This window comes from Bos taurus, chromosome 1 (assembly GCF_002263795.3).
Source record: "Bos taurus isolate L1 Dominette 01449 registration number 42190680 breed Hereford chromosome 1, ARS-UCD2.0, whole genome shotgun sequence".
Lineage (NCBI taxonomy): Eukaryota > Metazoa > Chordata > Mammalia > Artiodactyla > Bovidae > Bos > Bos taurus.
In genome coordinates, this window is record NC_037328.1 from 42,447,031 (window position 1) to 42,474,342 (window position 27,312).

The 27,312-nt window shown below is 37.2% G+C and overlaps 2 protein-coding genes and 1 pseudogene across 2 annotated transcripts; all 3 read left to right on the forward strand.

The window, feature by feature from the left end:
- Positions 1-13,411: 13,411 nt before the first annotated feature.
- OR5H36 (olfactory receptor family 5 subfamily H member 36) lies at positions 13,412-14,350 on the forward strand. The gene has a single exon (NM_001390374.1). The coding sequence runs from the start codon at positions 13,412-13,414 to the stop codon at positions 14,348-14,350; it is 939 nt and encodes a 312-aa protein (NP_001377303.1).
- A 4,794-nt stretch (positions 14,351-19,144) lies between these two features.
- OR5H30 (olfactory receptor family 5 subfamily H member 30) lies at positions 19,145-20,074 on the forward strand. The gene has a single exon (NM_001390375.1). It carries the CDS (start codon positions 19,145-19,147, stop codon positions 20,072-20,074), a length of 930 nt encoding a protein of 309 aa, NP_001377304.1.
- On the forward strand, positions 24,823-25,344 carry OR5H50P (olfactory receptor family 5 subfamily H member 50, pseudogene; annotated as a pseudogene).

The window sequence follows — 27,312 nt, forward strand, 5'->3', positions numbered from 1 at the left end:
CTTTCTTTATAGTCCAACTCTCACATCCATACATGACCACTGGAAAAACCATAGCCTTGACTAGACGGACCTTTGTTGGCAAAGTGTCTCTGCTTTTGAATATGCTGTCTAGGTTGGTCATAACTTTCCTTCCAAGGAGTAAGCATCTTTTAATTTCATGACTGCAATCACCACCTGTAGTGATTTTGGAGCCCAAAAAAATAAAGTCAGCCACTGTTCCCACTGTTTCCCCATCTATTTCCCATGAAGTGATGGGCCTGGATACCATGATTTAGTTTTCTGAATGTTGAGCTTTAAGCCAACTTTTTCACTCTCCTCTTTCACTCTCATCAAGAGGCTCTTTAGTTCTTCTTCACTTTCTGCCATAAAGGTGGTGTCATCTGCATATCTGAGGTTATTGATATTTCTCCCGGCAATCTTGATTCCAGCTTGTGCTTCCTCCAGCCTAGAGTTTCTCATGATGTACTCTGCATATAAGTTAAATAAGCAGGGTGACAATATACAGCCTTGACGTACTCCTTTCCCAATTTGGAACCAGCCTGTTGTTCCATGTCTAGTCCTAACTGCTGCTTCCTGGCCTGCATACAGGTTTCTCAAGAGGCAGGTCAGGTGGTCTGGTATTCCCATCTCTTTCAGAATTTTCCACAGTTTATTGTGATCCACACAGTCAAAGGCTTTGGTATAGTCAAAAAAGCAGAAATAGATGTTTTTCTGGAACTCTCTTGGTTTTTCAATGATCCAGCAGATGTTGGCAATTTGATCTCTGGTTCCTCTGCCTTTTCTAAAACTAGCTTGAACATCTGGAAGTTCACGGTTCATGTATTGCTGAAGCCTGGCTTGGAGAATTTTGAGCATTACTTTACTAGCATGTGAGATGAGTGCAATTGTGCGGTAGTTTGAGCATTCTTTTGCATTGCCTTTCTTTGTGGTTGGAATGAAAACTGACCTTTTCCAGTCCTGTTTTCCAAATTCGCTGACATATTGAGTGCAGCACTTTCACAGCATCATCTTTAAAATACTTCAAATGAAGTTAGAGTCTTTTACTTGATATCAATTTTGTAACGAGTTCAGGGGGATCACTTGCCCTGGGATGACTACTGCATGTCAGTTTACCACTCTAAGTTTCTTTCAAGACAGTCACAAGTATCATACACCTAAAGTGAATTAAATATTTTTCTTTTTATCATGAGGATTATTTCCTGGGATGTATCAGGAGAAGCTCTTAAGTTAGATGTTTGCATCAAAATATTTACAATAATATTATTGTTACATATTTCTGGAGGTACTCGCAAAGTTAAACCAGGTCAACTTCCAAGAGAGATACATTTGTTGTCACTGGAAAAAAATTACTTGTCAGGATTATATGATTTTTGGACCATAATTCTCAAAGAAATTTCATATGCAAGCTATTCCTTACGCTGTAATAATATGATGAGAAGGGATGTAAGTCAGCCTCATTTGAGGGTTACAGTTAACAACTGTATTATGATATTTCCATTTATTTTTCAGTATAAAGGAAGAGGTTCACTAAATATACAGTCTTTATATCAATCAGAATTATCCAGGGTAGTACCAACGGTAGGTACACATATATGAAGACAAATATAGAAATGACCTTATATCACTCTCTTCGTAAACCTATATCTACACATACATCTATATCTACGTATATATATTATTAGATTTTGGTCACCATATTATGGAGGCTGAGAATACCTGTGATCTGTTATCTGCATGGTAGAAATCCAGGAAAGCTGAGGCAGTTATCAGGTTTGAAATCAAAGAACTGATAGTATACATTCTAGACCACGTATGAAAAGCTGAGAACCAATAGCATGGAGGGCAAAATAAGATTCATGTTCTGTCATGAATCAGATTCAGTCAGCCTTCCTCTGCCTTTCTGTTCCATACAGGCCCAGAATGGATGAGATTTCACTCACATAGAAAGGGTGCTGTAATCCACTTTACTAAGTCTACTAAGTCAATACTAATCTCTTCTAGAAACACACAGACACACACAAAAATAATGATAACTGGATATCTGGGCAATCTAGATCAAGTCAACGTGACACAAAATATGAACCACCACAAGTTCACCTGTTGTCAGCTTAGTTACCACACATAGCTGATGGTAAAGAATCCGACTGCCAATGCAGGAGATGCAAGAGAAACAGGTATGATCTACAGGTTGAGAAGATTCTTTGGAGAAAAAATGGCAACCCACAACAAACTGTGGAAAATTCTGAGAGAGATGGGAATACCAGACCACCTGACCTGCCTCCTGAGAAATCTGTATGCAGGTTAAGAAGCAACAGTTAGAACTGGACATGGAACAATAGACTGGTTTCAAATTGTGAAAGGAGTACATCAAGGCTGTATATTGTCACCATGCTTATTTAATTTATATGCAGAATACATCATGTGAAATGTCAGGCTGAATGAAGCACAAGCTGGAATTAAGATTACAGGGAGAAATACCAATAATCTCAGATATGCAGATGACACCACCCTATGACAGAAAGCAAAGAGGAACTAAGGAGCCTCTTGATGAAAGTGAAAGAGAAGAGTGAAAAAGCTGGATTAAAACTCAACATTAAAAAAAAAAAAGATCATGGCATTGGTCCCATCACTTCATGGCAGAGAGTTGGGGAAACAATGGAAATAGTGACAGACTTTATTTTTTGGGGCTCCCAAATCACTGCAGAAGGTGATGGCAGCCATGAAATTAAAAGACATTTGCTCCTTGGAAGAAAAGCTATGACAAAACTAGACAGCATATTAAAAAGAGGAGATGTTACTCTGCCAACAAAGGTCTATATAGTCAAAGTTATGGTTTTCCCAGGAGTCATATAGATTTGTAAGAGCTGGACCATAAAGAAAGCTGAGCACCAAAAAATTGATGCTTCTGAACTGTGGTGTTGGAGAACACTCTTGAGAGCTCCTTGGCTGCAAGGAGATAAAACCAATTATCCTAAAGAAAATCAATCCTGAATATTCACTGGAAGCTCTGATACTTTGGTCACCTGATGCGAAGAACTGACTCATTAGAAAAGACCCTGATTCTGGGAAAGACTGAAGGCAGGAGGAGAATGTGACGACAGAGGATGAGATGGTCAGATGGCATCACCCACTTGATGGACATGAGTTTGAGCAAACTCTGGGAGTAGGTGATGGATGGGGAAGCCCAGCGTGCTGCAGTCCATGGGGTCACAGACTCAGATACGACTGAGCATCTGAACTAATATTCCAATATAGACTGCTATGTATAAACCTAATGGCAACCACAAACCAAAAATCATAATAGATACAACACATAAAAAGTAGAAAGAAATACAAGCCATAAGGTTATCAAGTCAGACGGGAAGAAATCAAAGAAGAAGAAAACATAAAAAAAGAAGTACAAAACAACTAATAAAATGGCAGTAAGTACATACTATCAATAATTATTTTAAATGTAAAAAGACTAAATGCTTCAACCAAAACATACAGAAAGGCTGAAGGGATACAAAAATAATACCCATATTTATCCCACAGATACTCACTTCAGATCTAAAGACCCACAGAGACTGAAAATGGAGGGATGAAAGTTATTCCATATAAATGGAAATCAGAATAAAGCTAGGGTGAAGTGAAAGTGAAAGTTGCTCAATTGTGTCTGCCTCTTTGCTACCTGGACTATAAAGTCCATGGAATTCTCTAGGCCAGATTACTGGAGTGGGTAGCCTTTCCCTTCTCCAGGGATCAAACCCATGTCTCTAACACTGCAGGCAGATTCTTTACCAGCTGAGCCACAAGGTAGCAATACTTATATCAAATGAAATAGACTTTAGAACAAAGACAGGAACAGGAGACATAGAAACACACTACATAATGATCAAGGGATCATCCAAGAAGATATAACCATTGTAAATATTTATATACTCCACATAGAAGCACAATACAGAAAGCAAATATTGATGAACATAAAGGAAGATGTTGACAATAATGCAATCATAGTAGGGGACATTAACACTCCTCTTACATCAGTGGATGGATCATCCACACAGAAAATCAGTAAGGAAACTGATTTTCAAGGATTCTTTAAATCAAATGGGCTTAATAGATATGTATACAGGACATTCCGCCCCACAACAGCAAGAGCACACTGTTTCAAATGCACATGGAACACTCTCCAGGATACATCACGAATGGCAGCACCCAAAAACAAGCCTTAGGAAATTTAAGAAAATTAAAATCAGATCAAGTATTCTGACCACAATGTTTTGAGACTAAAAATCAATAATGAGAAAAACAAATCCCTGCAGAAAACACAAACACGTGGAAGCTAAATAACACACTACTAAAAATTCAATGGATCAATGAAGAAATCAAAGAAGACATTTTTTTAAAAAAGGGGAAAAAATGAAAACACAATGATCCTGTAAAGGCAGTTATTAGACGAAAGTTTACAGCTAAACAAGTCTACCTCAGAAATAAGAAAAATCTCATTCCTGAGTAAAAGGAAATAAAACATACAGGTCAAAGCAGAAATAAATGAAAGAGATTAAAAGAAAAAAATATAAAAGATTAATGAAACTAAGAACTGGTTCTTTGAAAGATAAACAAAACTGTTAAAACTTTAGCCAGACTCATCAAAAGAAAGAGGATCTGAATCAAAAAAATAAGAAATGGAAAAGAATAAATGACAACCAGCACTACAGAATTACAAAGGATCATAAGAGATTACTATGAACAAACTATATGTCAATAAAAGGGACAACCTAGAAGAAAAGGATAAATAACAAGATATGTACAGTCTCTCAAGACAGACCAGAAAGAAATAGAAAATATGAACAGACCGATTACCAGCAGAAAAATTGAATCAGTAAAGTAACAACAACAACAAACACAATAAAACCCCCAACAAGCAAAAGTCCAATACAAGGTAGCGTCACAGGTGAATTCTATCCAACATTTAGAGAAAAGTTAACACCCATCCTTCTCAAAGTATTCTAAAAATTACAGAGGAAGGAAAGCTTCCAAACTCATTTTACATTGCCAGGGTTACCCTGATATAAAAGCTAGAAATACATATATCACAAAAAATTATAGGCCAATATCTATGATGAACACCAAGGCAAAAGTCTTCAAATGAATATTAGCAAACCAATTTCAACAATATATTTAAAAGATCACACATGATTAAGTGGGTTTTATACCAAGTATGCAAAGATGGTTCTACAAGTCAATCAATGTGATACACCACAGGAAAAAAACTGAAGAATAAAAATCTTATGATCATTTCAATACATGCAGAAAAACCTTTTGAAAAAATTCAACATCAATAAAGTTGCAAGATACAAAATTAATATGCAGAAATCTGATGCATTTCTATGAATTAACAATGAACTATCAGAAACAGATATTAAGGAGACATCTCATTTATAATTAGATTAAAAAATAAAATACCTAGCAATAAACCTACCTAAGGACATAGAATAACTAAGAAAAGTATAAGACACTGATAATAGACATGAAAGCATACACAAATAGATGAAAAGACACTGTGTTCTCTGATTGGAAGAATCAACCTTGTTATAATGACATACTACCCAAGGTAATCTACAAATTCAGTTCAATCCCTGTCAAAGTATCATGACATTTTTCATGATAGAACAAATAGTACTAAAATTTGAATTGAAAAACAAAATAATTCAAATAGCCAAAACAATCCTGAGACAAAATCACAGAGCTGGAGGTATATATACTCCCTGATTTGAGAATATACTACAAATTAAAGTCATCAAGACAATATGGCACTGGGACAAAAACAGGTGTATAGATTAACGGAACACAAAGGAGAGCCCGGACATAAACCCATAAACTTATCATTATTTAATCTACAGTAAAAGAGGAATGGCATACAATGAGAAAATTCAGTCTCTTCAGTAAGTGCTGCTGGCCATAAACAGGAGTGAATTTGAGTTAGGTGAACTGAGGTGGATGAACCTAGAGCCTGTTATACAGGGTGAAGTAAATTAAAAAGAGAAAAACAAATATCATGTATGAACACGTATTTATGGAATCTAGAAAAATGGTACTGATGTACCTATTTGTACGGCAGGAATAGAGATGTAGACATAGAGAGTGGACTTGTGGGCACAGCAGGGAAAAGAGAGGGTAGGACAAATTGAGAGAACAGCATTGAAACATATACATTATCATGTGTAAAATAGATAGCTAGTGAGAAGCTGCTGTATAACACAGGAAGCTCAATCTGCTGCTCTGTGATGACCTAGAGAAGTGGGAGGTCCAAGAGGGAGGAGACAAGTGTGTACCCATGACTGATTCATATTATTGTATGGCAGAAACTAATACAACATTGCAATTATCCAGCAATTCAAAATAAATTAAAAAAATAAGTGCTGCTGGGAAAACTGGATGCTACATATAAAAAATGAAATTAGAACACTTTCTCACACCATATACAAAAATAAACTCAAAATGGCTTAAAGACCAAAATGTAAGACCATAAATCCTTAAAGTGGCTTCCCAGGTAGCACTGCTGCTGCTGCTGCTGCTAAGTCACTTCAGTCGTGTCCAACTCTGTGTGACCCCATAGACGGCAGCCCACCAGGCTCCGCCATCCCTAGGATTCTCCAGGCAAGAATACTGGAGTGGGTTGCCATTGCCGTCTCTAATGCATGAAAGCAAAAAGTGAAATTGAAGTCACTCAGTCGTGTCCGACTCTTTGCGACCCCATGGACTGCAGCCTACCAGGCTCCTCTGCCTATGGGATTTCCTAGGCAAGAGTACTGGAGTGGATCACCATTGCCTAATCCTCAGGTAGCACTAGTGGTAAATAATTCACCTGCTAATGCAGCAGACATAAGAGATGTAGGTTTGATCCCTGGGTTGAGAATATCCCCTGGAGTAGGAAATTGGACACCAAACCAAAATTCTTGCCTGGAGAATCCCATGGACAGAGAACCTAGTAAGCCCCAGTCTATAGGGTTGCAAAGAGTCAGACACAACTGAAGTGACTTAGCATGCACAAATCCTTACAAGAAAACATACTTGAACATTATTTGACATAAATCATAGTAATATCTTTTTGGATTTGTTTCGTAAGACAGAATAAACATTTTCAATATAATTTGTCATTGGAGGAAATGCAAATTAAGACCATAGTGAGATATCATGACCTACCTACTGAAATGATAAAATTGGAAAGACTGCTTATACTGGAAGCAACAATGCAGACACCTGTTACATTTAAAAGAAAAAAAAAAAAAAACCAAACTGATAGATTAAAAAAAAAAAAAAAGAGTGAAAAGATAGTTACACAGTATTGAAGTGGGCAGTATGTTTAAGGCAAGGGTGGGTTATCTTGAGGCTACATATTGTGTGTTGATGCACATTTGTTACTTCATCTGTCTGCTGAGTTTTCACAGTGACTTCTCTTTATCTATATTTTCTTTTTCACCCCCTTTTTAGCTTTCACTAGCAGAATTCGACTGAAGTGACTTTGCAGTAGCAGCAGCAGAATTCTAATTACATAGAAGAATTGAAAAATGACCCAAAAAGTGTCCTTTGCTTTACCTCTAATTTCCAATCAAATCCCAAGTAGAGGTTAAACATGCCTTGTATACTTCAGATATAAAAACACATCACCTTGCTAATAGTTTCCTTTGATGTGCAGAAGCTTTTAAGTTTAATTAGGTCCCATTTGTTTATTTTTGCTTTTATTTCCAACATTCTGGGAGGTGGGTCATAGAGGATCCTGCTGTGATGTATGTCAGAGAGTGTTTTGCCTATGTTCTCCTCTAGGAGTTTTATAGTTTCTGGTCTTACATTTAGATCTTTAATCCATTTTGAGTTTATTTTTGTATATGGTGTTAGAAAGTGTTCTAGTTTCATTCTTTTACATGTGGTTGACCAGATTTCCCAGCACCACTTGTTAAAGAGATTGTCTTTAATCCATTGTATATTCTTGCCTCCTTTGTCAAAGATAAGGTGTCCATATGTGCGTGGATTTATCTCTGGGCTTTCTATTTTGTTCCATTGATCTATATTTCTGTCTTTGTGCCAGTACCATACTGTCTTGATAACTGTGGCTTTGTAGTAGAGCCTGAAGTCAGGTAGGTTGATTCCTCCAGTTCCATTTTTCTTTCTCAAGATCGCTTTGGCTATTCGAGGTTTTTTGTATTTCCATACAAATTGTGAAATTATTTGTTCTAGCTCTGTGAAGAATACTGTTGGTAGCTTGATAGGGATTGCATTGAATCTATAAATTGCTTTGGGTAGTATACTCATTTTAAACTTAAAAGCTTCTGCACATCAAAGGAAACTATTAGCAAGGTGAAAAGACAGCCTTCAGAATGGGAGAAAATAATAGCAAATGAAGCAACTGACAAACAACTAATCTCAAAAATATACAAGCAACTCCTACAGCTCAACTCCAGAAAAATAAATGACCCAATCAAAAAATGGGCCAAAGATCTAAATAGACATTTCTCCAAAGAAGACATACAGATGGCTAACAAACACATGAAAAGATGCTCAACATCACTCATTATCAGAGAAATGCAAATCAAAACCACTATGAGGTACCATTTCACACCAGTCAGAATGGCTGCGATCCAAAAGTCTACAAATAATAAATGCTGGAGAGGGTGTGGAGAAAAGGGAACCCTCTTACACTGTTGGTGGGAATGCAAACTAGTACAGCCACTATGGAGAACAGTGTGGAGATTCCTTAAAAAACTGGAAATAGAACTGCCTTATGATCCAGCAATCCCACTGCTGGGCATACACACTGAGGAAACCAGAAGGGAAAGAGACACGTGTACCCCAATGTTCATCGCAGCACTGTTTATAATAGCCAGGACATGGAAGCAACCTAGATGTCCATCAGCAGATGAATGGGTAAGAAAGCAATGGTACATATACACAATGGAGTATTACTCAGCCATTAAAAAGAATACATTTGAATCAGTTCTAATGAGATGGATGAAACTGGAGCCTATTATACAGAGTGAAGTAAGCCAGAAGGACAAACACCAATACAGTATACTAACGCATATATATGGAATTTAGAAAGATGGTAACAATAACCCTGTGTACGAGACAGCAAAAGAGACACTGATGTATAGAACAGTCTTATGGACTCTGTGGGAGAGGGAGAGGGTGGGAAGATTTGGGAGAATGGCATTGAAACATGTGAAATGTCATGTATGAAACGAGATGCCAGTCCAGGTTCAATGCACGATGCTGGATGCTTGGGACTGGTGCACTGGCACGACCCAGAGGGATGGTATGGGGAGGGAGGAGGGAGGAGGGTTCAGGATGGGGAACACATGTATACCTGTGGTGGATTAATTTTGATATTTGGCAAAACTAATACAATTATGTAAGGTTTAAAAATAAAATAAAATTAATTAAAAAAAATATCTATTTAAAAAAAAACACATCACAATTGTCATATTATAATATTTTGATGTAAATAATACCATTATTTTCTTCAGTGATGCTCAATGGCAACTTTGTTTATACTTAAAGGCAAATCTGAACATGTGACCACCATGTTCAAAATCCCTCAACAGTTTTCATTTAAGTTGGGGTATAGAACAAAATCTCACCTACCATGAGATCTGATGTGACCCCACCAATGCTGGCTTCCCTTGACCACTCTGACTCCTCTTTGCTTTTCTTTTTATATTTCTGCTACATCTGCAAAATTTTTTGGTTTATTTCTCTAATTATCTGGTTTTTTGATAAGGTAGGTCTGCAGATGATGAAACTGAAGAAGGCAAATGTCTGGAGATAACCCCGTATTAGAAATGTAGACACACAGTCATCACTACTTAAACAGAATTTGCATTTTAAAATAACCTCTGGAATATTCATAGGGATTAATGTTTGAGAAGCACTAACCTAGGCCACTTCCCACAGTGGTCCTCGGTTTTCTTTTTCCCTTTTCTCCTCCTGCGAATTTTGCCTAGTAAGGTGTCTCACTAGTTTTCAGCTTAAAATAGGAAGTCAGGTGTAGTTGTGGAATGTGAGCCATGGTCTGCACAAGAAGGAAAAATTTAGGAGTTGACTGCTAAAGAGAATCTGTAACTTTGGCCTGACTGAAATCATGTGTGATGAGCTCAGACAATACTGTACTCAGCAAAGAAGTAAGACTATCAAATTTATAGATAAACTGGAGTCTGCATAAACATTTCAGAAGTGCCTGTGGTGGAAAGAAGTGGTATGAAGTGCAATTTCAATTGATATACCTGGCAACTGTCTACAATGATTTGATGTTTATGATTTCAGTCTGTAATGCCCAATGAGACAACCTGGATTTCTCATACATGTCCAAGTCCCAAATGCCCAGTAGACCAGCTTAGCTTTGTCCTAAAGGGAATCTTTGGGCATTATCAGGGGAATTTGAGTTCTAAGCTCTTTCCTCTTCTGACAAAAGCACACAACTGTACAACTTATTGACTCTGTGTTAAAGACAAATTCATATAAACAACAGTTTCCTGAACTTGGGAAATGAAGCCTTCAAAATGAAACAGTGTACAAAGAACTGTTGCCTGTGTTATTGTCATTGCAGTGCTCTTGTATTATTTTCTACTTCAGAAAGCTAAACTGTAAAAGGATCTTGAAAACTTCTTAGTAGATATTGGTAAGAGAGAATGATTTCTATAATATCATTATGTTTTTACTGAAAACAAAGAGTCGGACACGACTGAGCAACTGAATTGAACCGAAAGTTAAAAATACTATAAAATTTATAATTTGATTTGGTTTACAAGATATCAAAATAGCCAGGTGAAAATGAAAAACAAATAGTGAATAATCTGTATATTTTATTACTGCGAGTAAATATGGTTAAGCAAGATAGCTCTAAGGCCACATTGTAATCCTTAATGATATTTAATTATTTGGTTACTATAAGTATCATATAATTATTCCATAAGATTAGCTTTGGTAAACTGGAACATTAAATAAATTAACAGTGGGTTGAAATATTTAGGCCACAATGTTTCCCATGCAAGATCTTCCTGACAATTGTATTCAAAATATTTATTCTATTTAGTTAACCTACATTCACTACTTTTCCATGTATTTCTTAGGTTATTTCACTGAATATGTAAATATATCATCTATCTATCTATTTATATATCTTCTGAAATGGTAAAAATACCCCTCTAGTCTCTTTTGATCTTTAGTAAAATGTAGGCCTTAAGTCCGGAGAAGGCAATGGCACCCCACTCCAGTACTCTTGCCTGGAAAATCCCATGGACAGGGGAGCCTGGTAGGCTGCAGTCCATGGGGTCGTGAAGAGTCAGACACGACTGAGCCACTTCACTCTCACTTTTCACTTTCATGCATTGAAGAAGGAAATGGCAACCCACTCCAGTGTTCTTGCCTGGAAAATCCCAGGGATGGCGGAGACTGGTGAGCTGCTGTCTATGGGGTCGCACAGAGTCGGACACGACTGAAGCGACTTAACAGCAGCAGCAACAGGCCTTAAGTACCCACACACTGAATTAAGAATTTCTGATTATTTATTAATTTGGGATTGCATGGAAGAACTGCAATTACAGGTACATTGCCTTTATTCAGTTTTAGTTTTTAGCTCAATTTGATTCTGCTACTAAAAGTTGTGGAGAAGCAAATGCTATAAAGAAAAGCTGAATTTCTAGATAAATTCAGCTTTGACTACAGTAATAACAATGATAAAGCATCTTTTAAATATGAAAAGAACTTTGAGGCAATGCTAGTATATTTATGAACAATTTTAAAATAAATTGAAAATGCAATACTATTTCATATATTAATTCCATACGAAAATAAACTTGGAATTTTGAATAAAAGTAAAAGAAAGGTTTCCCAGTGCTGCCAACTTTTGATGAAACCAGAGTTAAGACAAATATTTGCCACCACTAAGCCCCCAAACTCTGAGACTTTTATTTCATCTTCAGCCTTTCTAATACTTTTCTCTCTCCATTTCCTGATCTTTCCTATGTTTATCCATGGTCCTTAGTCTCTTTCTGCTTTTTGTTCCTTTTTGTTTTCGTTTTACTCAATCAAATTTTCCACTTCACTTCTCTACCCATTCTTATCTCAATATCCTTGAAAAACTACATGATATTGTTCTACAGGAAAAAAAAAATTCACATCTGTCTTCCGGTGGTTCAGTTCAGGTTCAGTCAGTTGCTCAGTCGTGTCTAACTCTTTGCGACCCCACGAATCGCAGCATGCCAGGCCTCCCTGTCCATCACCAACTCCCGGAGTTTACCCAAACTCATGTCCATCGAGTCGGTGATGCCATCCAACCATCTCATCCTCTGTCGTCCCCATCTCCTCCTGCCCCCAATCCCTCCTAGCATCACAGTCTTTTCCAATGAGTCAACTCTTGGCATGAGGTGGCCAAAGTATTGGAGTTTCAGCATCAGTCCTTCCAATGAATATCCAGGACTGATCTCCTTTAGGATGGACTAGTTGGATCTCCTTGCAGTCCAAGGGACTCTCAAGAGTCTTCTCCAGCACCACAGTTCAAAAGCATCAATTCTTCAGTGCTCAGCTTTCTTCACAGTCCAACTCTCACATCCATACATGACTACTGGAAAAATCATAGCCTTGACTAGACGGACCTTTGTTGGCAAAGTAATGTCTGTGCTTTTTAATATGCTATCTAGGTTGGTCAAGAAATGTAAACTGTTCTCAACATATTAGATACTTTCTTTCATTCTTCTCACTGCTGTGCCACTTCTCATTGTTCTCTAACTCAACTCTGTTTCAATATGAAAACTGCTCTCACTAAAGCCACTGCTGCTGCTGCTAAGTCACTTCAGTCGTGTCCCACTCTGTGCGACCCCATAGACGGCAGCCCACCAGGGTCCCCCGTCCCTGGGATTCTCCAGGCAAGAACACTGGAGTGGGTTGCCATTTCCTTCTCCAATGCATGAAAGTGAAAAGTGAAAGTGAAGTCACTCAGTCGTGTCTGACTCTTCGAGACCCCATGGACTGCAGCCTACCAAGCTCCTCGGTCCATGGAAGTTTCCAGACAAGAGTACTGGAGTGGCGTGCCATTGAGGTTATTTAGTATCCCCTAAGTTTGCTCATCTTCAGAATGTCTTTCTTCTCTTCTAAATTTTCTTCTTTCTGTGCAAAGTTTTAAATGACATAATGCTTTTCTGTGTTCTAAATCTGCTCACTTCTGAAAAAAATTTTAAATGATGAAATTGCATTATTCTAATATAACTTTTCCACTACTAATTTTCATGTATCATAGTAAGAGTAAATAAAATAAAAAATATTCAGGTTAGTATATGTTTTTATTTCAACTACACTCAGCAGATTCTGTTTTAAAAATAAATGATATCCTTTTTCCATTTACTACATTGCATTTCAGAGGTCATCTATTAAGGATATGGAAACAAAAAATGCAACGGAGGTGAGAGAGTTCATTCTCACAGGACTTACACATCAACCAGAGTGGCAAATTCCCCTGTTTCTGCTGTTCTTTATGATATATCTCATCACCGTCATGGGAAACACTGGTTTGATTGCGCTCATCTACAATGACCCTCAACTTCATATCCCAATGTACTCTTTTCTTGGGAATTTGGCCTTTGTGGATACTTGGTTATCATCCACAGTGACCCCCAAGATGCTAGTCAACTTCCTGGGCAAGAGTAAGACAATCTCTCTCTCTGAATGCAAGGTACAATTCTTTTCCTTTGCAATCAGTGTAACCACAGAATGTTTTTTGCTGGCAACAATGGCATATGATCGCTATGCAGCCATTTGCAAACCGTTACTTTATCCAGTGATTATGACCAATAGACTATGCATGCAGCTGCTAGTCTCATCATTTGTAGGTGGCCTTATTCATGCCTTAATTCATACAGGTTTTTTATTCAGATTAACCTTTTGTAACTCTAACATAATACTTCATTTTTACTGTGATGTCATGCCACTGATTAAAATTTCTTGTACTGATCCTTCTATTAATGTTCTGATGATATTTATTTTCTCTGGCTCAATACAGGTGTTCACCATTCTGATAGTTCTTGTCTCATATACACTTGTTCTCTTTACAATATTAAAAAAGAAATCTTTGCAAGGCTTAAGGAAGGCCTTCTCCACCTGTGGGGCCCACCTCCTGTCTGTCTCTTTATACTATGGGCCTCTTCTTTTCATGTATGTGCGACCTGGATCCACACAAGCAGATGACCAAGATATGATGGACTCTTTATTTTACACTGTAATAATTCCTTTCTTAAATCCAATTATTTACAGCCTGAGAAATAAGAAAGTTATAGATTCCCTGACAAAAATGTTAAAGAGAGATGGTTGTATCTCATAGTATTATCGGTACTCTTTTCATTTAAATATTAACAAAATTATGTGGTTTAGATGTTGCTATGTGATAGTGTTCAGTTTTTTTTTTTGGATGTATAATTGTTCTATTATTTTAGTGACTTAAGACCTTAGTAACTAATAAATCTCATAAAATAGATTTATATTTTTATTCAAAACACATAAAAATTTAATCCTCTTTATAGAATACTAAAATAAAGCAAAAAAACCCCAAATATTTTCTATGCCTGTATGTTCTTCAATGTGGTTTTAAAATGCATTAAATATTAAAACAGAGCAGTTCCTCTGAAGGAGACTTGTTTATGATGTCTTTGACACTTATAAGTCAATCGCATTTAACTCCAAAGTGGAGGCAGATTGGTACTTGAATGAAGAGAGGCAAACCCTAGGAATTCTGCTGGCCATCAAAAGGTCTTACATTCCATTTTATTTGGTGCATGGTGAATTTCATGTCTCATGGGAATCAACTCTCATATCACAGAAAGAAATAGGAAAGCAATGAGAAAAAAAAATGACAGGGCATCTAAGATAATGAAGACGAAGAGCTAGACTATGAGAGATGCTTTTACCTTAGTGTGCTCCAAGAGAGACACAAAAGGCAAGTTATCTCTCACTATCTATGGTGATTTCTAAAGTCCTTTCTAGCTGTGTATGTATTTGTAGGTCAATTTGGAAAACTTTTCTAAGAAAGTTAATAGATAAGCTAAAGGTTTAGGATGGATTAGAATGAAGAGGCAGAATTGGAAAATAATGGTCAATATTCCTACAATTTTTTTTAAGTGACATTAATTAGAAAAAGAAATAGTCACATGTAAAGGTTATTGGAATGTGTGGATGACAATGAGAAGTTTTGCATACTAACATGCATACTAACAAAGTTCAAATAATGTTAAGATATGATACCATACTGCCCAGTGAGTGGCTAGCAAAGACATGAACAAGAGTTTGGATGTGTGTGCTCCAGATGTTCATTTTCATTCCATACTCTAAGACTAATGAGTGATTCACCGTCAGGTCCACCCCTTGTCTTCCTCTCACTATTGATTCTAGGTATATTCTTGCTGATACCACTGTGACCCTCACCTTCATAACCACCTACCTCTAAAACTCTAATTACTTGTTGCCTCCATTCTGCTGATTCTCTCTTATGTCCCAAACATATCTGCCAGATTTTTCTTTGTAAAAAAAACTGAGATTAAATCATATAACTCCTCAAGGATTTTTAATGGACTCTCGTTATTACTGAGTTTTCCAAATTTGCTGACATACTGAGTGCAACACTTTAACATCATATTAGGTAGTCATTAAGGGAATCAATGGTGTTATCAGGGGAATTTTATTTTATTATTCCTTCCTCTTCTGGCAAGTGCACATAGTTAAAATGTATATAAGCAGCATTTTCCTGGGCCTGGAAAATTAAGCCTCCAAAGTGAATCTGTGGAAAGAACTGTCACGTTACTGTCATTCTGGTGCTCTTGTATTATTTTTTGCTTCTGAAAGCCAAACTCTCAAAGAATCTCAACAATTTCTTAACAGATATAGGTAAGAGAGGATGACTCTTATAATATTCATTTTAAATAGAAATTTAAAATACTTTTAAATTTATAATAATTTTGATTTGGTTTACAAGATACCTGAACAGTCAGTTGAAAATTGAAAGTAAATAGTGAATAATCTGTTTATTACTGTGAGTAAATATGAATAAGCAGAATAGTTCTAAGGCTACATTTTACCATTTAATCATACTTAATTATCTACTTAGCATAATCACAAGACTCCACAGGATAAGAGTTGGTAAACTAGAACATTAAATTAAAAGTTGATTTAAATATTTAGGTCACAATGTTTCCTGTGTAAGTAATCTTTCTGATAATTGTGTTCAAAATATCTATTCCATTTAATTAACTACACTGGTGGATTAAATTTTAAGTTATATCACCTAAATAGTAACCCCTCTATCCTTTCATCCACTCCTTAATTATTTCATTGAATATATCTGTGTACATATATATGCAAAAGTGCTGGAAACGGCCCTCAATCATTTTGACCTTTATTACTTCATAAGTACCCATACACTGAATTGAGAATTTTTCATTATTTACTGATTTGGGACTGACTGGAAGGAAAGCATATTTCAAATAAATACACAGTTAACAGCTGCAGTTATTGGCACTGGTTATTTATATGACCTTTATTCAGTTCCAGTCTTTGGCTCAATTTTATTCTGCTAATAAAACCTGTGGATAAGCAAATACTGTGACGGAAAACCAGAAGGATTTCTAGAGAAAGTCAGCTCTAATCTCTAATAGCAAAGGTAAAGTATCTTTCAAACATGAAAAGAAGTTTGATGCAGTGTTAGTATATTTATAGGCAATATACATTTCTGAAGTCAATTTATTTCAATTAAACACTGTCATACACAAATTCCGTAGGAATAAAAACTTGGATATTTGAAGGAAAAAAAAAAGGAAAGTTTCCCAGAGTTGAAAAATTTCAAGGAAAACTACGGTTAATATAAACATAAACCCCCAAACCGTTGAGACTTTCCCCTTATTTAATCTTCAGCCTTTCCCTGATACTTCCTCTCCCTCCTCATTTCTTTCTCTTTTTACACTTATCCATCTATGCTCCTCCCTCTCTTCCTGCTTTTTGTTGTTTCATGTTTTCTTTCCACCCACCTACACTTCTCATTCTACTTCTCTACCCACTGTCATCTCAATGCCCTCCTCTATCTCTTTTGAAAAATTTCATGACATTTTTCTACAAGGAAAAAAAAAATCTCATCTGTTCTTCACATCTCAGATACTCTGTTTCATTCTCCTCACTGCTGTGCCATTGGCTTCCATTCACTTTCCAGTGTTCTTTGATTCAGTTCTATGACAAAATGGAAACTGCCCTCACTAAAGCCACTAAGAATCTCTTAATTCCCACACTCAGTTATCTCTGTTAACTCCTTATCTTACAAGAGCGGTCACTTCACTTTGGGCACTCTACTTTCCTTTGTGCTTTTAAAGTATTTTCCTCTCTTTGAGTTCCCTACATTCAGCTTTCCAACTCCTTCCCTCTTCTCTGATCACTCTGCTCAGTAGCCTTTTCTGGTCTTTCCTTTTCTCTTTTTTTGGGTGAGCTAGTACTCTTGGTTCCAAGAGGAAAACAGTTAATTTAATGAAAACTGAATCCAACAATGAAATGCTAGGAAAGTTGGAGAAATCCATTGGAGAAATGGGTAGTCAACACTCCAAATCATGTTCTAGCTCTAGCTGAATAGCCCTGATGTCATTGTTGCTGAACTTAAATACCACAAATCACACTGAAAATGCCATTGTGATGGGCACAGGATTCATTTTCTGAGGACATGATACTGTTCCCCTGGTTGAATTGGCAACCAAAATTCTCTTCTGCACACATCAAGTCTTTGTCATTCTCTCTATATATTCCAAATTCAGTGTATGTGCAGTAGCATTACTAGCAGTAGATCAAGCTCCTTTACATTAGGTTCAGGAAAAAGTCAGTTTCTAGAAGTTTGGTTTCTAGACTTACTAGATAGAAAATAGGATCAGGTGCTATGTATCTTAAATTATGTATATACTTATACACACACACACACACACATCCACTTTTAAATCTCTTTAAATTTCCTCAAATTTATTTTCATGCTTTATTTCCCTTTACCTTATACACATTTTCCAATGAATAGATCATACTATATTTTAGCCACTTCTATGACTCCCAAGTCATTGTTTTTTATTTTTATTAAGGTTTTGTAGAATTATATTTGTAAAATTATATACCTGGGTGTTCAGAGGATGCTCATTGCAAAAACTGGCCATTTCATCTGAGCTTTCAAACATCAATTTTTGAAAACTGTTGGTGAGTTAGGATTTTTTGAGCTGAAGCCACCCATTCTCCTTGTTAGTCCTTGCATTATACCCTTCTCTACTCCAAACTAAGATATTTTGGTTTGTTTGACCTCACACTACATCAGGGACACAAACCTGCATTCAGCAACACAAAGGAGTCTTCATTCTGATTTATTTCGGTCTCTCACTTTGTCTTCTTTGTCACTCCTAATGTCATATCACACATGAAATAAGAACTTCCCATACATTTAAATCACCTGGGGAATATTTATACAATATATATTATTAGACTTCATTCAAGATCCAAGTCTACAGTAATACTTCAGAATCTATAATTTGAACAAAATTTTCTCAGACAATTCAGATGTGTAATCTAGTTTGAGAGTCACTGGACAATAGCCACAACTTCCTGATTAGTATTCATGACACAAGTTTCTCTCCCTGCAGTCTATTTTCTGCAGTCAAATATTTAATTTCAAAAATAACAGATGTTGTCACTTCCTGTTTTATATGTTTCCATTTCTTGCTTATTTCTTGAAGAATATAGCTCAAGATCATTCATATGGCATTCAATTCATTTTACAAACTGGGTCCTTCTAACATCTGTACTTAGATGCTGCATCCATGTCCTACACATAGAATTTTTTGACCTCCTTCTATAGCATCCCCTAACTTTGCCCAGAAAGTCGTCTTCTCTTCTAAATCTGTTCATTTTGGTGCAAATTTTTAAATGTTGTAATTGCACTGTCTTAACATAATTTATACAAGTAATTTTTATGTATGATGTAGTAAGATTAATAAAAAGCATTTAGATAGTATATGGGTTTATTTCAATTACATTCAACAAATATTGGTTTTAAAATTCTTGATAACTTTTTTTCCATTTACTGCACTTGTTTCAGAGGCTATCTATCAAGGATATGGAAACAAAAAATGCAACAGAGCTGACAGAGTTCATTCTCACAGGTCTCATACATCAACCAGAGTGGCAAATCCCCCTGTTCCTTCTGTTCTTGATGATATATCTCATCACCATCATGGGGAACCTTGGTCTGATTGCTCTCATCTACAATGACCCTCACCTTCACATCCCCATGTACTTATTCCTTGGGAGTTTAGCATTTGTGGATGCCTGGGTATCATCTACAGTGACCCCCAAAATGCTGGTCAACTTCCTGGGCAAGAGTAAGATGACCTCTCTCTCTGAATGCAGGGCACAATTCTTTTCCTTTGTCATCAGTGTAACCACAGAATGTTTTCTTCTGTCAACAATGGCATATGATCGCTATGTAGCTATTTGCAAACCATTACTTTATCCAGTGATTATGACCGATAGACTATGCATGCAACTAGTAGTCTTATCATTTTTAGGTGGCCTTATACATTCCACAATTCACACAGGTTTGTTATTCAGAGTAACGTTTTGTAACTCTAATATAATACATCACTTTTATTGTGACATTATGCCACTGATTAAAATTTCTTGTACTGATCCTTCTATTAATGTTCTGATGGTATCCATTTTCTCTGGTTCAATTCAGGTGTTTACCATTCTCATTGTTCTTATCTCTTACTCACTTATTCTCTTTACAATATTAAAAAAGAAGTCTATACAAGGAATAAGGAAGGCCTTCTCCACCTGTGGAGCCCACCTTCTGTCTGTCTCTTTATACTATGGGCCTCTTCTCTTCATGTATGTGCACCCTGGATCTGAACAAGCAGATGATCAAGATATGATAGACTCTCTATTTTACACTGTCATAATTCCTTTCTTAAATCCAATTATCTACAGCCTGAGAAATAAGAAAGTCATAGATTCACTAACAAAAGTGTTAAAGAGATATTCTTAGATCTCATAGTAATATCTGTTTTTACTAAAGCATTAAGTAAATTGTATAGTTTTGATCTTGCTATGTAATGATTAGTAGTCAAAATTTTTTGTACTTATAATTTCCTATAATTTTAGGACTTATGTTAGTACCTAATAAATTCCCTAAATAATTTTTACTTCTTATTACAAAAATTTTAATTAACTGTTTATAGAATACCAAAACAAAGCAAAAAACAAAGGCAAACAATCATTTTATATGCTTTTATGTTCTAGAACATGACTAAAAATGCATAAAGTACTAAAATAGTAAAGATCCTCTAAGGGGGAATTGTTTATGATATCTTTGATACTTATAAACCATAGACCTAGAGACAGAGAGTCTTATTACTTTTAACTCCACAGTGGAGGCAGGTTGGTATTTGATTGAACAGAGGCACATCCCAGGAATTTTGTCTGCCATCAAAGGTCCCATATTCCACTTTATTCAGGCTATGGTAACTTTCATCACAAGAAACACTGGACTGGAGGAAACACAAGCTGGAATCAAGATTGCTGGGAGAAATATCAATCACCTCAGATATGCAGATGACACCACCCTTATGGCAGAAAGTGAAGAGGAACTAAAAAGCCTCTTGATGAAAGTGAAAGAGGAGAGTGAAAAATTTGGTTTAAAGCTCAACATTCAGAAAACTAAGATCATGGCATCCGGGCCCATCACTTCATGGCAAATAGATGAGGAAACAGTGGAAACAGTGTCAGACTTTATTTTTATGGGCTCCAAAAATCACTGAAGATGGTGATTGCAGCCACGAAATGAAAAGACGCTTACTCCTTGGAAGGAAAGTTATGACCAATCTAGACAGCATATTAAAAAGCAGAGACATTACTTTGCCAACAAAGGTCAGTCTAGCCAAGGCTATGGTTTTTCCAGTGGTCATGTATGGGTGTGAGAGTTGGACTATAAAGAAAGCTGAGCACTGAAGAACTGATGCTTTTGAACTGTGGTGTTGGAGAAGACTCTTGAGAGTCCCTTGGACTGCAAGGAGATCCAACCAGTCCATCCTAAAGGAGATCAGTCCTGGGTGTTCATTGGAGGGACTGATGTTGAAGCTGAAACTCCAATACTTTGGCCACCTGATGTGAAGAGCTGACTCATTGGAAAGACCTTGATGCTGGTAAAGATTGAGGGCAGGAGGAGAAGGGGACGACAGAGGACGAGATGGTTGGATGGCATCACCGACTCACTGGACATGGGTTTGGGTGGAGTCTGGGAGTTGGTGATGGACAGGGAGGCCTGGTGTGCTGTGGTTCATGGGGTCACAAGGAGTCGGACACGACTGAGTGACTGAACTGAACTGAACTGAACTTTCATTTCTTGTGGTAATCACCTGTCATATCACAGAAAGAAAAGGAAAACAAGGAGGAAAAAAATGGCATGGGAGTAAGACAGTGAAAACAGAGCTACACTGCAAGAGATGCTCTTAGCTTAGAGTGATGCTTAGAAAAGGCAAAGAGGCATGTTTCCTTTCATTGTCTATGACTTCTACAGTCCTTTTTGTGTCTGTATTCTATTGATCAACTTGAAAAGCTTCATTAACTAAGAAAGCTAGGAGATTAGATTGAAGATTTATGCTGTATTGCCTAATAGAAGAAGAATGAAGGGGTAGGATAGAAAAAAATGGATCAATATTCTTTGAATTTTTAAAAAGTGAACCTAGTAAGAAACTAGAAACATGTAAAGATTATCAGATTATCAGGATGTGTAGTGGAGAATGAGGAGATCTAAATGCATCTCATCAAAGTTCAGATAATGTTAAGATATGATATCGTGATGCCTGTGGGGTGGCTGAGAAAGAAATGAAAATGAACAAGAGTTTGCATGTTTTCGCCCCAAAGTCCTTAAATGTTCGTTTTCATCACACTCCATACTCTAAGAATAATGAGTGATTCACCTTCAGGTCCACCCCTTCTCTGCCTCCATCACTCATCCTAGGTACATTCTTACTGATACCACTGTGACCCTCACTTTCATAACCACCTACCTCTGTGATTTACAAAATCCCAGTTACTTATCCACTTCATTCTGCTCATTTTCTCTTATTTTCCAAACATATCTTCCAGATATTTCTTTGTAAAAAGAAGTCAGATTAAATCATATTACTCTTCAAAGCTCTATAATGGATTGCCATTACCAGGTTTTTTGTGTGGTGTGTGTGTATGTATACACACAACATACATACTTTAGCATATATTTATTTATACATGTGCATGTTCAGACTATATGATGTCTATATATGCATATATCTATATATCTATCTATATCTATATATCTATATATATCTTTCTATCTCTATCTTCCTTACCCTGCATTTGTTCACTGTGGTATAAGTTGAGGTCCTTTCAATTATACTATGGTTGAACTCCAAGTTCTTTCCTTCACAATTCTCCTGTGGACTCTCTTTTATATCAACAATAAGTTACTGAAAGACTCTGAATACACTTCCCTCCTCAGTTATGTCCTTTTGCTCTTACTGGTTTCCCCACAGAGAATCCACCTCCCCAGCCCCCAACTGCTCCTTCATAATTTCCATGGTGTCTTTCTTCAAGGTCTGTCTTGTACCTTAGAGTGTATGAGATCCACTTTCAGATTGCCCTAAAGAGGATGGCAATGTCCACTCATTTGAAACACTGTTAGTTTATTTACTCTTCTTAGACCACCCTTGGGCATGGATATTACTTATTTGGGGCCTAAAAACTCTTTTAGATAGCAACTTAGAAGTCTTAACACTCTGTATTTTTTGCAGTGAATGGCAGAATAGCTTGCACATATGAATTTCTAAACAAGTGTTTGTGAAATATTTATGAAACTAAAAAAAAATCACAGTACAAATATATAGAATGCAATAAGAGTGCACCACTCTTTTTGAATCTTGTAACAAAGCACAAGAAGATTCCTTGGTTTGAGATGGTTACTGCATGCAGCTTGGCTTCTGTTATCATATTTCCTTTTAGTTTTCAAAATAAAGCAAAAATTCATTAAAGGAACAGCGCATTTTTATATTAGTATAGGGTTTTCCAGAATAACAGAACCAAAATATATATTTAGTTGACCATTATATCTAGTACTGTGGGCAAGAATCCCTTAGAAGAAATGGAGTAGCTCTCATGGTCAACAAAAGCGTATGAAATGCAGAACTTGGGTGAAATCTCAAAAATGTCAGGATGATCTCAGTTCATTGCCAAGGCAAAGCATTCAACATCACAGTCATCCAAGTCTATGTCCCAGCAACTAGTGCTGAAGAAGCTGAAGTCAAATGGTTCTTTGAATACCTACAAGACTTTCTAGAACTAACAGCAAAAAAAGATGTCCTTTTCAGCATAAGGGATTGAAAGGCAAAAGTAGAGAGTCTAGAGATACCCAGAATAGCAGGCAAGTTTGGCCTTGGAGTGCAAAATTGTTGTTGTTCAGTCGTTCAGTCATGTCTGACTCTGCAGCTCCATGGACTGCAGCACACCAGGTTTCCCTGTCCTTTACTATCTCCTGCCATTTGCTCAAACTCATGTCCATTGAGCTGATGATGCCATCCAACCATCTCATCCTCTGTTGTCCCCTTCTCCTCAGGTCCTCAATCATTCCCAGCATCAGAGTCTTTTCCAATGAGTCAGCTCTTCGCATCAGGTGGCCAAAGTATTGGAGCTTCAGCTTCAGCATCAGTCCTGCCAATGAATATTCAGACTTGATTTCCTTTAGGATTGACTGGCTTGATCTCCTTGCAGTCCAAGGGACTCTGAAAAATCTTCTCCAGCACCACAACTCGAGAGCATCAATTCTTCAGTGCTCAGTTTTCTTTATGGTCCAACTCTCACATTTGTACATGACTACTGGAAAAACCATAGCTTTGACTATACAGACCTTTGTCAGCAAAGTGATGACTCTGCTTTTTTAATATGTTGTCTAGTTTTGTCATAACTTTTCTTCCAAGGAGCAAGTGCCTTTAAATTTCGTGGCTGTAGTCATGGTTCACTGTGATTTTGGAGCCCTAGAAAAAAAAATCTGCCACTGTTTCCATTTTTTCCCCCATCTATTTGCCATGAAGTGATGGGACAATGATCTGAGTTTTTTGAATCCTGAGTTTTAAGCCAAGAGTTTTAATAACTTGAGTTTCTTTAATTACTTGAGGGACAATTTAAAAATACAGATTATTAGACTTTATTATTAACCCACTAAATCAATATGCACATTAAACCTCATAACCCATGTTTTACACAAAAAGTTCCTTAGCCAATTCTAATGTGTAATCTGGTTTGGAAACCACTGGACAATGTAACAGTTTCCTGACTAGCATTCCTGACTGTAATTTCCACTCCCTGTAGATTATTTTCTATACTACCTCATACAAATTTCTTAAAATATCTTACAGTGCCACTTGTATCTCTTATTTTCAGTGTATACGTACTAGATGATGAGTAATGTTCAAGATACTTTGCAAGCCATTCAATTTATTTCATTATCTAAGTCTTTCAAACTTCTTTTCCCTAGACCCTATATCCATGTCCTATATACAATTCCCTATCACACTCCACCCTGCTTCCCCAAATTTCACACGTGTTTAGAATGTCTTTCATTTTTCTAAATCTGTTCATTGCTTCACATTTTTTGAATTTAAATAAGAATTTATTTCCATTCCCCCCCAAAAGATCCATATTAAATGGTAATAAATATTTATCCCATTGATTTCAGAAAATATACAGTGAGGACATGGAAGAGCAACATTGCTGACAGAGCTTGTTCTCACAGGACTTAAGTATCAACCACAGTGGCAAATCCCCTTGTTCTTGGTGATATACCTCATCACCATTGTGGGAAACCTTGGACTGATTGCTCTCATCTGCAATGACCCTCACCTTCACATTCCCACGTACTTATTCCTTGGAAAATTGGCCTTTGTGGATGCCTGGATATCCTCCACAATGACTCCCAAGATGATGGTCAACTTCCGTGCCAAGAACAAAATGATCTCTCTCACTGAAAGCAAGATACGTTATTTTTCCTTTTGCAGTCAGTGTAATCACAGAACATTTTCTGCTGGCAACAATGGCATATGATCACTAAATGCTATTTGCAACCCATTAATTTATCCAATGGTCATGACCAGTAGGCTATGCATCTGGCTGTTTGTTTTGGCATTTTTAGGTGGCCTTTTCCATTCTGTAATTCATAATGCTTTTTAAATTCAAATTCAGTTCAGTTCAGTGGCTCAGTCATGTCCAACTCTTTCAATCCCATGAACTGGAGCATGCCAAGCTTCCCTGTCCATTACCAACTCCCGGAGTTTACTAAAACTCATGTCCATCAAGTCGGTGATGCCATCCAGCCATGTCATCCTCTGTTGTCCCCTTCTCCTCCTTCCCCCAATCCCTCCCAGCATCAGGGTCTTTTCCAATGAGTCAACACTTCACATGATGTGGCCAGAGTATTGGAGTTTCAGCTTTAGCATCATTCCTTCCAAAGAAATCCCAGGGCTGATCTCCTTCAGAATGGACTGGTTGGATCTCCATGCAGTCCAAGGGACTCTCAAGAGTCTTCTCCAGCACCACAGTTCAAAAGCATCAATTCTTTGGTGCTCAGCTTTCTTCACAGTCCAACTCTCACATCCATACATGACCACTGGAAAAACCATAGCCTTGACTAGACAGACCTTTGTTGGCAAAGTAATGTCTCTGCTTTTCAACATGCTATCAGGTTGGTCATAACTTTCCATCCAAGGAGTAAGCATCTTTTAATTTCATGGCTGCAGTCACCATCTTCAGTGATTTTTGGAGCCCCCCAAAAATAAAGTCTGACACTGTTTCCACTGTTTCCGCATCTATTCCCCATGAAGTGATGGGACTAGATGCCATGATCTTAGTTTTTTGAATGTTGAGCTTTTAAGCCAACTTTTTCACTCTCCTCTTTCACTCTCATCAAGAGGCTTTTTAGTTCCTCTTCACTTTCTGCCATAAGGGTGGTATCATCTGCATATCTGAGGTTATTGATATTTCTCCCAGCAATCTTGATTCCAGCTTGTGCTTCTTCCAGCCCAGCATTTCTCATGATGTACTCTGCATATAAGCAAAATAAGCAGGGTGACAGTAGACAGCCTCGACGTACTCCTTTTCCTAGTCTGTTGTTCCATGTCCAGTTCTAACTGTTGCTTCCTGGCCTGCATACAGGTTTCTCAAGAGGCAGGTCAGGTGGTCTGGTATTACCATCTCTTTCAGAATTTTCCACAGTTTATTGTCATCCACACAGTCAAAGGCTTTGGCATAGTCAATAAAGCAGAAATAGATGTTTTTTCTGGAACTCTCTTGCTTTTTCAATGATCCAGCGGATGTTGGCAATTTGATCTCTGGTTCCTCTGTCTTTTTTAAAACCAGCTTGAACATCAGGAAGTTCACGGTTCACGTATTGCTGAAGCCTGGCTTGGAGAATTTTGAGCATTACTTTACTAGCGTGTGAGATGAGTGCACTTGTGTGGTAGTTTGAGCATTTTTTGGCATTGCCTTTCTTTGGGATTGGAATGAAAACTAACCTTTTCCAGTTCTGTGGCCACTGATGAGTTTTCTAAATTTGCTGGCATATTAAGTGCAGCACTTTCATAGCATCATCTTTCAGGATTTGAAATAGCTCAATTGGAGTTCTGTCACCTCCACTGACTTTGCTCGTAGTGATGCTTTCTAAGGCCCGCTTGACTTCACATTCCAGGGTGTCTGGCTCTAGGTGAGTGATCACACCATCGTGATTATCTTGGTCATGAAGATCTTTTTTGTACAGTTCTTCTGTGTATTCTTGCCACCTCTTCTTATTATCTTCTGCTTCTGTTAAGTCCATACCACTTCTGTCCTTTATCGAGCCCATCTTTGCATGAAATGTTCCCTTGGTATCTCTCATTTTCTTGAAGAGATCTCTAGTCTTTCCTATTCTGTTGTTTTCCTCTATTTCTTTGCATTGATCACTGAGGAAGGCTTTCTTGTCTCTCCTTGCTATTCTTTGGAACTCTGCATTGAGATGCTTATATCTTTCCTTTTCTCCCTTGCCTTTCTCTTCTCTTCTTTTCACAGCTATTTGTAAGGCCTCCTCAGACAGCCATTTTGCTTTTTTGCATTTCTTTCCCATGGGATGGTCTTGATCCCTGTCCTGTACAATGTCAAGAGCCTCCATCCATAATCAGGCACTCTGTCTATCAGATCTAGTCCCTTAAATTTATTGCTCACTTC

Coding starts and splice junctions, on each gene's coding strand:
- OR5H36 (NM_001390374.1), top strand. CDS start 13,412: ATGGAAACAAAAAATGCAACGGAGGTGAGAGAGTTCATTCTCACAGGA.
- OR5H30 (NM_001390375.1), top strand. CDS start 19,145: ATGGAAACAAAAAATGCAACAGAGCTGACAGAGTTCATTCTCACAGGT.